This window comes from Oxyura jamaicensis, chromosome 8 (assembly GCF_011077185.1).
Source record: "Oxyura jamaicensis isolate SHBP4307 breed ruddy duck chromosome 8, BPBGC_Ojam_1.0, whole genome shotgun sequence".
NCBI lineage: Eukaryota > Metazoa > Chordata > Aves > Anseriformes > Anatidae > Oxyura > Oxyura jamaicensis.
In genome coordinates this window covers 17,457,461-17,470,734 of record NC_048900.1, presented here as the reverse complement: position 1 = coordinate 17,470,734, position 13,274 = coordinate 17,457,461, and the positions used below count along the sequence as shown (strand labels likewise).

Sequence of the window (13,274 nt, the reverse complement as noted above, 5' to 3'; positions counted from 1 at the left end):
TAGAGAACAGGAGGGAAAAAAAATACCGCCCACTTTAATCAGAGACAAGTTGCTAAGATGCTTTCCTTTGGAAGGGAAGCTTGGGCAAGAAAGCGAGGTGCCACCATAAATGCCTAGAGGGCCTCTCATGTTCAGCAGGAATCTGCCGGAGATTTTGGATCACATCCCATGCTTAGATGTTTGGATGGAGCTATTGTGCTTGTCAGCATTAAGGAAGTCTCATATATAATCAACAATTTAGGATTTGAATAATAAATCCCAGTTTGGTTCATGGATTTTGGTTGGTTGGTTTTGGCAGAGAGGAAGAAAGGCTTTTGGTATTACCAGAATGCATAGCATTTATCTGTGTGTCTTGAGGGAGGAGTCACTTCTTTGTTGTTTGTTTAATGAAGTGCATTCAGTTACAAATTTTGATGAGGTTTGGTTTTCACAAGACTTCAGGGATTCACATTTTAAGTGACTCAGTCTCGGTTGGGTTTCATCCAATCTCTCTGGATTGGTATTGTGTTGCACTTTTGGCATTAGCAGGGTTTGCTGCCTCTACTTGGACCAGTGCTTTATGGTTTAAAATGATGAATAAGGGCAAAAGATTAACAGTGAGATCTGGAAATAAAACCAATTTTATTTCTGATAAAAATAGATGGAAGAAGAAAGTCAGTCTGACTGTGGCAGTTGTATGCAGTACAGTATCATCCGCTCAGAATTCATCAAAGATAGCCATCATCTCTGATAGCTGAAAATTCACCTCCTGTTTTGGTTTGTCTAAATCTGTCACATCTCTTGTATGGTCTGTCTGCTTTCAAAGCAGCCAAGTAAAGAGGTGAACAATAAGACTTCAGCTTTGTTTAATTTACAGCTTAAAATTGTAGCATGCAGCCCCGGGGGACTGGGGGGGGGAGGGCAGGATTCATTTTGTCTTACAAGACTGATAAAATACTGTCTAACTCATGACTTAAAAAAATAAAAAATAAAAAATTGCCTGTGTTCAATATCTGGAGTTGTAAAACACAAGTTTTTCTTATCTGTTAATTTACAATGTGCAGTAATGTTAATTCCTGAATAAGCACCCCCTGAAATCAAATTCCAGTGCTACTTCCTAGTCTTCGGTCACTGCAGCTGTAATTATTCTTAATTTACTCTTTATCCTGTTCCTCTCCCTTTTTCTCCATGGTTTTTCCATATCCTTTTGTTCTCTTCCCAGTCCTTCCCAGTATTCCATAGAAGTGTTTACAGTACGCACTTTCATTAATAGCAGTTGCATTCTAATAGCAAACTTGTATGTATTTAATAATTCTTACATGATCCTTCATTTACTAAGAAGTTTTAGTTTTTGTATTTCAAAAGTGCTCCATGTATATATATTTGATGTTAAATTCTTATCTATTGCAGTTGCGAAGTTAGTAGTATGGTCTTCATCACCAGTTTTTATTGTAATTAAAATTGCAATGGAAATTTAAGATCAAAACTATGCTCTCAAAGTCAGGAAGTTGATAGATGAGATATTAAATTGGTACAGAGTTTATTAATCTAGCCTTAGTGACCTTCAACTTTTAGAGCAGGAACAAGACAAAATTATCAGTGGTCACTTTGTGACAACAGAGCCAATAAGTGCATTTCACCACAGTGTTAAGAAAGAATTGACTGGGACTTGTGTTACAGTCTTAATATCACATTGGACTTTTTTCCCCATCATTTTCATATTGTGAGAAACAAAGCCTTTTGTTCTTGTTGACAGAGTGTTTCAATGATACCACTTCAGCTTCTGTTTGGAAGTGTGTTGTAGCTAATAAAATATTAACTCTGGTTCACACTACTTCCTTTGAATGCATAATGTATACCAGGGTAAAAAAAAAAAAAAAAAAACAAAAAAAAAAAACAAAAAAAAAAAAACTTGTAAGCCTTGTGACAGTGTTCTTCCTAATGAAAGTTACAAGAAACTGAAAGAGATTTAGGACAAGAGGTTAATGGTGCAAGAATGAGGCTTGGAACTCTTGACTTGAGCGCTTCTCTCTTGTTTCTGAAATGCGGTATCGTAACCACAGGATTCCCTGTACGTCTCGATAATGTTTAAGCCTATGTCACAATATACAATTATATTTACCAGAATCTCTTCATACATACTCATTTTTCCATTAAATGAAATTTGGATATTTTAATTAAATATCTCATTTAATTCCAGTTTTCAAGTGATTATATTACAGTTTTGGAACATAAATTGAATTGTATTTTGATAAAGGGCATTTTAAATACCAAGCAGAGATTGGCATTTAGCACAGCAGATGGGGGTTTGTAGTGGTGCCCAATGTTTGGTCTTAATCAGTTTAGTTCTTGCTTTCTTGCCATAAATCCTATCCAAATAGTTTCTTTTTTTTTCCCAAAAAAATTCTGGCTCGCTGTCTCCTGTGGGAGATGTGCTTGAGAATAACAAATACAGTGCACGTGGGAGGTGGGAGAAAGGCAATGCGATTTATGTTAACTCTTATGTTAACTCTCTTCTATCTATGACCCCTTTCCCCTAAGCTCTAATTGCACCCCTGCAGCTGAGAGGTCCTAACTGGTTTAGTTGTTTCAGGAGCTTTCCTAGGCTTTGCTTGTTTCAGGCCAGAGTGCTCTTTGTAATACCCTTTCTTTCTGTAGCTCTGCTAACTTTTGTATGAAAAGTTAATCCGCAAAACAATTAAAGGAAAATATTGTGTTCTGTGACAAGATACTGTTAGATAACATTTATTTATTTGCTGTGTTTCCCCTGTTCTTTGGAGGTGGGTTTAGGGACTGGGAGGGAGGTGGGTTGGGGAGGGGTGAGTGGTGTTCATTTCTTCCTTTCTTTCTTTCTTTCTTTCTTTCTTTCTTTTTTCTTTAAGTACCTCTTCATATGCTAGTGCTACTTGGGAACCTCAGGATCTTGAGCTCAAATTTTAAGTATTCAGATTCTTCCTGACAGGGAGCAGTGGAGGAGCAGTGGCCTCTTTGAACTTCAAGTGCCAGCTACAAGCACTTTTTCATCCCAGTGTGACCAGATGGGTTTTGTCACTTGAAAACTAAGCTTATTTGAACAGGAAGCTCTTGGATTCATATGACCAGAAACCGTCCGATAGCTAATTCCATATCGTTGTGTTGCACTGTGCACTGAAGTGGCTGGATTTTGTTACATAACATACTTCTAGCCTACTCTCCACTTCCCTTAAAAGTCTCTCTTAGCAGGCTCTCCTGCTTATCTCCATTTTTCTTTTGTTCTGGATACAGATAGCCATAGGCCAAGTCTCATGTCATCTGCGATACGCAAGTAATAGCTTACGTATTTCTTGTCCAGCTGTGTGCACCTGTAGGATTTCTTCTGAACAGATTTTAAACTGATGCAGGCAGAAGTTATAAACTTTCAGTTTTATTTAAAAAAAATAAATGTATCTCCTTGGCCATCATCCCATTTCTTAGTACGCTTTTCTGAATCTCTCAATTTCCTTCTATACGCTTTGGGTGTTTGCTTTGCATGAAACTTGCTTCTGCTGCTAATGATTGGGCTTGCTGCTGATGAAGAGCTAGGTTATCGGAGGTTAGCAGAGCATGTTTGTGCCCACCTAACCTTTGGGCCACTTGTGCAACCCTTCCATTTCCATCTGGTGTCCTTACAGGTGCTCCCATAGTTTGATCCCGTGCACGGCTCTTGTTGTGCTGCTGTTTTCACTTGTGCTTTGCCCTTGCCTTCCAGTGCCTTCCTTTCTTGAACAGCTTTTCCTCCTTTAGTTACAACCTCCTTCACTCAATCTTGTACTGTGTCAATGAAATCAGTCTGAATAGGGTCTGTTTTGTTTGCTGGTCTTTGCTTACACTCCTTGCATCAAAATCTTCACTTCACTTAGCCATTTGTGAATTCATGATTGATCCTTGCATTAGCTCTTTGGTGCTTATGGGAATATGTATATCAAAATCTTTGTTTTGTGTTTTTTTTTTTTTTTTTTTTTTTTTGAAAGTCTTAGAAAATTAAATTGTAATTGTAAAGGTACCATGAAGAATTCAAGTATGCGTTCCAGTTTGTATACAGTAATTTCATCTGTGCTTTTCGGGTGGTTTTGTTGCTGTTGTTGGGTAATGGGACTGAAATTTGGTTGTGAAATTTTTGGAGACTGTTTTCCATTTCTGTGCTACCCACCACATGCTATGCAATTCACACATGCCGTCTTTTGGAACTAAATGATAAGTAGTGGGAAGATCACCTGATTACAGGTTTTATTGTGATCCAGCATGTTGTGATGAAGATACACTTTTGTTAGCAACGGTTTCTTGGATGTGTTTGTCTCAGAACAGGTTATTTATTGAAGATGCCAACTTGATCTCCTGAAGTTTTATAAGCTGTGCTTATTTCTGTGATGCATCATCTTTTCTCATACTGAATTTAGCTGCCTTTGGTGTGTTTTCTTTTTTTTTTCCTCTTTTTTTTCGTTTGGTAATCTTTGCTCAAACATTCTGTGGTGTAGCATGAGTCATTCTGTCTGTGTGGGAAAGGGCTGGTTTATTACAGGGTCCATCCCTGAGTGGGGAGGGGAAAGGGTGGAATGTATTTGTGTTTTCTATGTGTTTGTTGTGGAAATGCATAAAACTTTTTTTTTCTCTTTCTTTCCTCTCTTCATCATCTCATCTGTGTGGGTGAATGTTCCTGCAAACCCTTTGGGGACCTATAGAGACCTTTGGTATGCTCATTCTTTCATTAGTGCCCAAAGTCACAGATACTAGGAACAGTTTAAAGATCTGAAAAACAAACAAACAAACAAAAAACAATAAATAAATTTTAGAAGTCATACGTCATGTAAAGTGGCTAAAAATGTGCACTTGAGGAAAACTTCAAAGTCATTGTCTGATAAACCTGTTTGTTTGCATGGTGAAAATAATACCAATGGCCACTACACACCATAATTAATGAGCAGAAATTTTGATTCTGCACTCAAACTGTAGAAATAAAATGTGTTCTCCTGCAGCAAGAGCTAATGGTTCGTGATTGAGATTCAGTTTTCAAAAGAACCTGTGCTATTTCAAATTCTTAGTTCTCAGAAGTGACTGAAGTGACACCCTTAAGTTGCCTAAATTCAATTTGAAATCACTTCCTGAATTTCACTGTGGTGTACGAGCCCAGGGGACCTCAGAAAAGAAGAACCAGGAAGAATTTGACGCACTTTCTCTAATAACGCCCATCAATAATGAAATTGCTTTTAAAATATGAGGGTTTTAAGAGTGAATTAATGCCATTTGGTAGCTTTATTTTGAAAATAAGTGCTCAGTGCCACTTTCCAAGAAAAGAACAAAAGTAAGGAAGGGTAAGTTGGACATTCCATATTGAAGGAGAGCTTGTGGCTTCCTGATTTTTCTAGAATTGAGGCTCATTTTTTCCATGATTCCCCAGTTTGAATATTTGCAGATGGATTGCAATTTTTCATAAACATTCCTTATTCCATAAGTAGAACTGAGAAAAAGATGTAAATATCATGGTATATTTCTCATAAATACTGGAAATCCTATTTCAGTACAAGAGATATGGAAATTTAAAATATCTTTATATGAACAACTGAAATTGTGTGAGGGATATTTAAGAAGTTGTACCAAGATAAATATATATATATATTTCATGTTTTGTTTGTGATATATCTTGTTAAAGCAAAGTTAATGTTTGTTTCTTAACTACAGTAGCTTAAGTTTGAAGCTTGGCTCTCTGGTAATCTTAATGATCATCTTTTTTTTTTTTTTTTCTTGGCATTAAGAGAAAATAATGCTCATGTTATTTTGACGTCAATTTATGTCCAAAAGAAAATTATCAATAATCATCATTTTATCAATAGTCATCTCTGTTTTCCTAGTAGAGGAGGGATCATCGAACATGAATTTGGACGTTGTTACATTCCCTCTTTGTGCTGAACTTACTTCGTGTCACAGGAAATCCTGTCCTTTTCTCAAACGAGGTTCATTAAAAGTCATTAAATAAGTAGCCCACATAATTTAAAAACAATTGAAATATTTTCCCCACTTAGGATAAACATTCCAAACATTTCACTGGCTACCCATTAAATTATTTTTTTTAACTCTCAGTGAGTTTAAATGCCAATTCATTCCTATAATTAATTAGACATAAACTATTTTCTTATTCTACTTACACATAAATTTAAGTAATAAATATGTCCCTCCTCTCTGTTTCTCTTAAAAGTACTGAGGGGATGCCATGGTTTAAACACTCTTCTAGTGTTGTTGCCTGCCAGATCTTTTGACATTTTTTCTGAAATTTCTGCCGTTTTGATGCTGTACCATCAGAGCCAATGATGGTGGGAACTGTAAGACTCCTTTGAGTATTTTGCTACAGTTGAATCCCATATGAAAACAAACAAAAATCAGGGCCAGTCTACTCCGGGGCTGCCACTGTTTTTACCACTGCTGATACTGTGCCAGTAACAGAAGTATGGTAGGAGAAAAGTTCTCTGTGTAGACATTAGTATTCTCTGAAAGGAAAAGCACAAAATTGTTCTGATTCATCAGATGATTGTTTATGGCCACTCATAAACCTAATTTTCTGTGAGCATCTGAAGGTAAAATACAGTTCCTAAACCATATATTTCTAGTTATTGACCAGAATAATGTTGGCATATTACTGAGTATTGTTAGAAATTGCTTATGGCAGAACATAGTACAGAAAATCCACTGTTATTAATGTTGTGTTATGTGAATTGATTCAGAGAACACAAAGCCAGTATGGTATTTTCTTCTAATCCTGTGACTTTTTCAGAATCACAGCAATGTCTGAAATGCCTCTCGTTTATGGCTGTGCATTAAGTAATCTACTTTGATCTGGCTGATAATTGGTGTTCAAAAAATAGAACAGCTGAAAGATTATCTGAACAAAATATGTTGGTGCACATTTTAAACAGTCTTCCAGAATTTTGCAATTATTAATTCCTTCAATTTCAATGCAAAATTAATATTAAAAGTACTTATTCTCTGACTGTGGGCATATCTATGTGCAGTGTTGTCGTAGCCCTGTGTTTTGTCTTTGCTTGCAGTAATGCTGTGCATTTGGTACTTGAGCTTGCAAACAGCCTTTATTTGAAGGTGATGAGGGGGAGCAGTGAGCTTGACATTATGCTAATCAGATGAAAGACCATGTAACTTTATTTAAAAAAATAATAAAATCTTTTTCTTTGTGGAATGGTAATTTATATGTCAGGTTTTTGTTTTCTTTTCTTCCCTGGTCAAATTAAGAAAGTTTTGCATCACCTTAAAGCCTGCTTGCGTATACAGTGTTGTGATTTATTAGAGCTGGTGTAGTTTAAGTAACGTGTGTAGAGTTGTGTAGTTACTCCAGAAAGCTTACAGATCCCATGGAGATAATTGTATAAATTTGAGACATTGGTGCTCGCTTTCATAAAGGTAAATATAGTACCTTATGAACTGAAGAATAAAGTTGGTAATGAAGATCACATATTTTGTTAACAAAGTGTCTCTATCACATCCATGATGACTCACATTAATTAATTTTGTGTGTGTGTGTTTTCAGTGAAAGAGTTCCTAGCCAAAGCCAAAGAAGACTTTTTAAGAAAATGGGAAAGCCCCCCTCAGGTACCAATCATTTAAGAACTGAATAATTTTCTTTATTGCATTTTTTCATAGTGTGTTTTAAGTGTGTTGTCAGTTTGTAATGAACAGTACAGAAAACTGAAGAAAGTTTAATGCAATTTTCAAAAGAGTTTCCATTTTGAAAGTCAGTTTTCTCATTGACGTTCATCAGCGGAGACACTCAGGTCTTCTCGAGGTATGAGCTGATGAAATGGTCATGCTGAATAGCCACTTTCTCTTGCAGAAAATTGTTTGCAATCAGCATGACAAAATTCAAAATCTGTGATCATATTTTAGCTGGCTTTTATAACACTAAACATTACACGGATGTATTACATGGAATTTGCCTTGGTAATTATTATCCCATGCTATTAAGAAAGAGTATGCTGCATAGACCTTGGGGACAGCTTAAGGAGCTCAAGAGAAATCTTCTAAAAGTTGAAGAGGTGGGCTTTTTCTTGGAGGGGAGGGATGGGGAGAGTGGAAAAGGGAGGTCATTTGTTTATTGAAGCAGCATCTCAAATGCTATAAATGAATATCTGATATTGTCTCCAGACAACTCTCTGTAGCACTTTGTCAAGAGCTTTGTTCTAGAATTTTGCAGGCTCTTATGTTCTTGCTTGTGGAGCATGGGGGATTTATCTGATTACTAAGTACATGATTTGTTTACAGCTAAGTTCTTCTTGCTAAGCTTATGTCATCTGTATGGACAAGTTATAGAAAAGTTGACACAATTCAATTAAGATTCTTTGTTTCAATGAGTGCAATATAAAATCTCTTATTCAAATTTGTCAGGCATGACATAACTCTAAGTTGCCGATAGCTTGCTGTCTTTGATAAATTTAATTTTACTCAGTTGTCTTTCATAAATTATTTCATATAATTAAAATTGTCTCTGGGTATTAAATTGTAAATAATACCGTTATATCCTTGTATATGTAGAATACCGCTGGCCTAGATGATTTTGAGAGGCAAAAAACTCTAGGAACAGGATCATTCGGGAGAGTTATGATGGTGAAACATAAAGCCACAGAACAGTATTATGCTATGAAGATACTGGACAAACAGAAGGTTGGTGTAATTTTTAGTGTCTTTTGCAGTACAAGAGTTTGAAGTAGACAAAGGTCTGGTAACTGTGACTAAACTGCATTGCAATTATTTGTGCTTTTGCTTACTGCATTTGGATACTGGTGATACTTTAAGCAGCTGACTGACCTTTTTAGCCAGCGGTTTTGTTTTTGGGAATGTGTAGAATTCTTACAACATCCCTTAACGCTAGTGGCAGGCTAAAGAGACTTAGTAGTGTTAAAGGTACTAATAAATGTGATTCTTTGCCTATCTTTAGTAAGGTGGTCTACATACTCTTTGGCAATAGCAAATGCAGTACTGTATTGAAACGGTAAAAAAAAATATTTTAGAGTTCTGGGTGGTAGCTAAGGAATTCTGGAAGACTAGGAATTCTCAAAATTTTCATTTATGAAATATAATTTAACAAATTGTTTGAATCATTAGTTTTCCTTTATTGATGCCATAGGATCCAAATTACTTTTTGTATGCATAATTATGTAATATTCCAGTTGCATCTATATTACCTGCATAGATAGAACAGTAATCAGTAATCTTAAAACAGCTGTCATACAATAAAAATTGTGTTGAAAACTTAAATTCCGTACTCCGAATCTGTATTTTTACTCGTCTAATATTAAGTTTGTTATTCTTAGAGATTAAGCAGCGTCATTTGATAAAGTCTTTTAAATAAAATAGAATTCTGTAATATTAAATGGTATTCTTAAGCAAATTATCAATATAGTTAATTTGTAATGGTTTGACAAGTTTTACAGAAGTATGTTATTTAGAACTTGGATTCTATGATCCTCAATATAAGAACTTTTATTACTTTATAAGGCACCATACATACTTTTGCTGTTATATAACAAATTAAAAAGTCATATTAAGAACACCTTAATCTAGCAAAGAGAATTTAAAAATAAGAAAATGACAAAATGAAAAGTCAGCACTGCTACAATGTGGACTCTTGCACTCAAGCTTTATCACGTTCTCAAGTAATTTTATGCAATGGTACCATGGCAGAGGCACAAGCAAACCATTTTCTGTGAGTTGCAATTCCAGTATTCTTTACATGTGATTTGGTGTCCTGCTGCAGGGCTGTCCGTGGCCTGGCTGGGTAGCAGCCCGCTGCTTTTGAACTGGGAAGCACTTTTGCTAAGGAGCCTGATCACAGCGTTTAACTCTCTTCTAATTCTCAAAGCACATTAACCAAGTGTGGCCTGAGGAAGCGTTGCCTCTCAGGCCCAGTCAGCTTGTCCTTGGGGTCTTTAGCCATAGAGCAAATACACCTGAGCAATCGGTCTCTGCTTGCTTCCTGGTTCTGGGGTGGTTGCTTTGCAGCTCTGTTTGACTGTAGGAGACCACAGAAAGTCCAGCTGCTGTTTTATAAACAAGGAAAATCGCTAGGAACTCTGTCATTTGAGGAAAGAGTTTACTTTGTTTATTTAATTGTGAGAGCTATTCTTTGGTGTTGGCTTCCTGTCAATAGTTCCTATATCAAATACGCAGTTATATTTCTTTTCAAAAATGTCTAATAATTTCAGTAAGTAAATTCTTTGTAGAATTCACTAGTTTTTCATCATAGAGGAAGCAACATAAAGGAAGATATTAAACCTTATTGCATAATGGATGGGCCAATTCGATGTCCCTTTTTTTATCCAATCTTATATCTGGTTCCTATAGACAGGAAACAAAAAGCAAAAGTAGTGTACACAGATCTAGCCATTTGTTTTGTGTGTAGAGTTACTCCTTTATTTGCCTGCCTTGATTTAGCAAAGCAACATTGCTTGCTTCATTTCATCACACAACTGCTTTTGGAAATAACATTTTGTTAACAAAAGCTCAGCCACAAACAAGTTATGGGAGAATCTTCTGTTGGTGGCTATCATTTGATCTACAGGAAGCTCTCGTTGGACATGCCCTTAGCCAGAGTTTAAATGTGAGCAAAGTTCTGTTATCTGAAGCTCCAGTTTGATAGTATGAAGTGTTAAACAGCAGTTTCAGCCTGTGATATTGTTGCCATCGCCCTTCACAATCTAAGAAGCGGAAGTTGCAGGAAGGGTGGTAAAATCTTGTCTAGAAGCTGAACGCTTCACAATATCAAACTATAACCTCAGCTTGCTATTTTTGAGGGCCAAAGTAATTCCAATACCATAGTTTCTTAGGGACAAAGGGAACACTTCCCACAAAAGAGCTGATTCATTGTTTTGTTGTTGGGGTGGGTTTTTTTTGCTGCTGTAGTTTGTTCCTGTGCCTCGGTGCAAAATTTGGATTTGGTCCACAAAGATCTGTGATTGCAAATATTAAATCTGTTTTCAATTTGCAATTTCTTTTGAATAAAATTCCTTTCAAGAAAGCTTTTTTATTTGTAGCTATTACCTTTTGCATCTAAAGAACAGTTAAATTTAAACTCAGTCGCAGTCAGAGTTGGTGTATCATGCTTTTCTGTTATTTATAGCAGTTAGATTTGCTTGTTTTGATCAGTCTTGTACATTTTCTTCATGTTTCCTATGTAAAAAAAATAAAAAAATAAAAAATTGGGAATCATGCCATTCTCAAAATAAGATACAGATAAAATGGGCAATAGGGATTAAGTAAAATGGAAAGAATTAATTACACAATTTTGGGGTTTAACACCAGAAAACAAATTGTTAATTCCTGAGAAAGAGTAGTGATCAGAAATGTGCCGCTCACTGCTTTGTCAGTATATTAACATTGTAATGTATTCCAAGAAGATAGCTTTAGTTTTTAATTCTTTCACTGAGCAGTTTGGTATAAAGCAGAAAAGCAAAATCCCCTGAAAGGTCTGGTCTGTCAGAAGTAACTTTATAAGAATAATAGAAACGTTGAATGTGTGTTTTGCTTAGTCTTCTCCTTACTAATGTGTGAACCCTATAAAATAAGTTAGGTTACTCCTGTTCACACATAACAAAATTCATATTTAATATCACGTATTCCTGCCTTTCTTAGCTAAGCCAGAATTAATGGAAATTATTGAACTGTTATCTTGCTGCAGAAGTATCTCTTACAATAGCAAGCAATTATTAAGAAAACATAGAGAGATGTTTTCTTTTCTGATTCCTATACTAAGCATGTAGTAAGAAACACTATTTCTCCATTTATCTGCAAACAATATTGCATGAATATTACTCTTTAGGATGGTTAGATTTTTTTTAATCCATTCTTATTACTGTTGCTGTACCTAGTAATAAGTGCAGTAACAGTAAAACCAGGGTTTTTGGCTATCTGTAAATTTATGAGCTTGCTTTCAAGTAGCTGTGCTACACTATAAAAATTATCGGCAATTATGAAATGTCATAATTAGACTGAAGATTATTTTTTCTCTACTAGGTTGTCAAACTGAAGCAAATAGAACACACACTGAATGAAAAGAGAATATTACAAGCGGTGAACTTTCCTTTCCTTGTAAAACTGGAGTATTCTTTTAAGGTAATCATTATTTTGAAAGTAGTTGTTAGAGTTTCAGGGAAGTACATGATCAAATTTTAGGAAAAATTGTAATTTTTCTGCAGATTTTTTTGTGTGAGATTGATACCTGAGGCAGGTTTATTGACAATTTTGACAATGGAGCAAAGAATGTTGAGATTAGCTTCTAACTCTAAGACAGTATGTCCTAGCTGGTCTGTAAAGAAATTGAATATTTTCCTAAATAATAATGATATGTGTCTTGTAAATATTTTTTTAAAAAAACACCATTTAAAATGAACAAACATAATCTCTTCATCTTCATGGTTTTGAGGTTTGTGATGGGTCTATGGGAGACAAGAATACTCTAGGCTGTCAATTCTGAACTCCTAAGGGTGCAAAGTCTTATCTTGTAGTAGGCATCTTATCTTCTGCTCCTTCATGTCACTTCTGTACCATTCTGTGTCAGAAACTCACTGGTTATGTATTTTTTCAAGAATTCATATTTGTGTTACTTTTGATTTATTAAGGTCATTGGATGGCTACAGTTTTTCATTCTTTAATAAAATACACTGGGCCTGGAAACTGTAGACACAATAGCATGCCCGGTAAATATTTGTGTGTGTTTACTTGCTTCCTTAGGACAATTCTAATTTATACATGGTAATGGAGTATGTTCCTGGTGGTGAAATGTTCTCACATCTAAGAAGAATTGGAAGGTTTAGGTAAGAGTCTTAGTGAAATTATTTCTTTTAAAAGGCTTATGCTGCTAATTTGGGAAAAGAGTTTCATAAAATTTGTTACTATAAATGAAAAAGTTATGAAGGGGTAAGTGCATTTAATTTTCTCCTCTGATAGTATGCTAAAATAGGCGATGAACAATTTATAATTATTTTTCAGTTAGTTAATGCAGGCACTTAGGATCTAGGCACAATAGAATTTTGGAACTGATGTGCACATTGTCACTGAAATTGATCGTATTTTCTAAAAGTTGAAAATTAAAGTCTAAGTTTTTCTAAGTTCTGTGTTGTGTGGTTTTGCATGTGTATTTTAAATGCAAAAGTTAAGAAATTAAATTTAGGGAATGGATATATCAATTCTAAAATGTTTGCTGTTTTGGTCTGGTTTGTTTTTGTGGTGGTTTTGGTTTTTTTTTGTCTTTTTTTTGGGGGGGAAGGCTTACACAGTAAAAG

At 35.3% G+C, this 13,274-nt stretch overlaps 1 protein-coding gene across 4 annotated transcripts in view; it reads left to right on the top strand.

Moving 5' to 3' along the window:
* The window catches only part of PRKACB (protein kinase cAMP-activated catalytic subunit beta), a 67,978-nt gene that overhangs the window by 43,341 nt on the left and 11,363 nt on the right, over positions 1 to 13,274 (top strand). For 3 of the 4 annotated variants that reach the window (XM_035333174.1, XM_035333173.1, XM_035333176.1), the window contains exons 2-5: positions 7,529 to 7,590; positions 8,530 to 8,658; positions 12,007 to 12,105; positions 12,724 to 12,806. In XM_035333174.1, the coding sequence (XP_035189065.1) occupies positions 7,529 to 7,590; positions 8,530 to 8,658; positions 12,007 to 12,105; positions 12,724 to 12,806 (373 nt within the window). Of the gene's footprint in view, positions 1 to 4,676; positions 4,686 to 7,528; positions 7,591 to 8,529; positions 8,659 to 12,006; positions 12,106 to 12,723; positions 12,807 to 13,274 lie in introns of all 4 variants that reach the window. The other variant, XM_035333172.1, reaches the window with a different exon arrangement.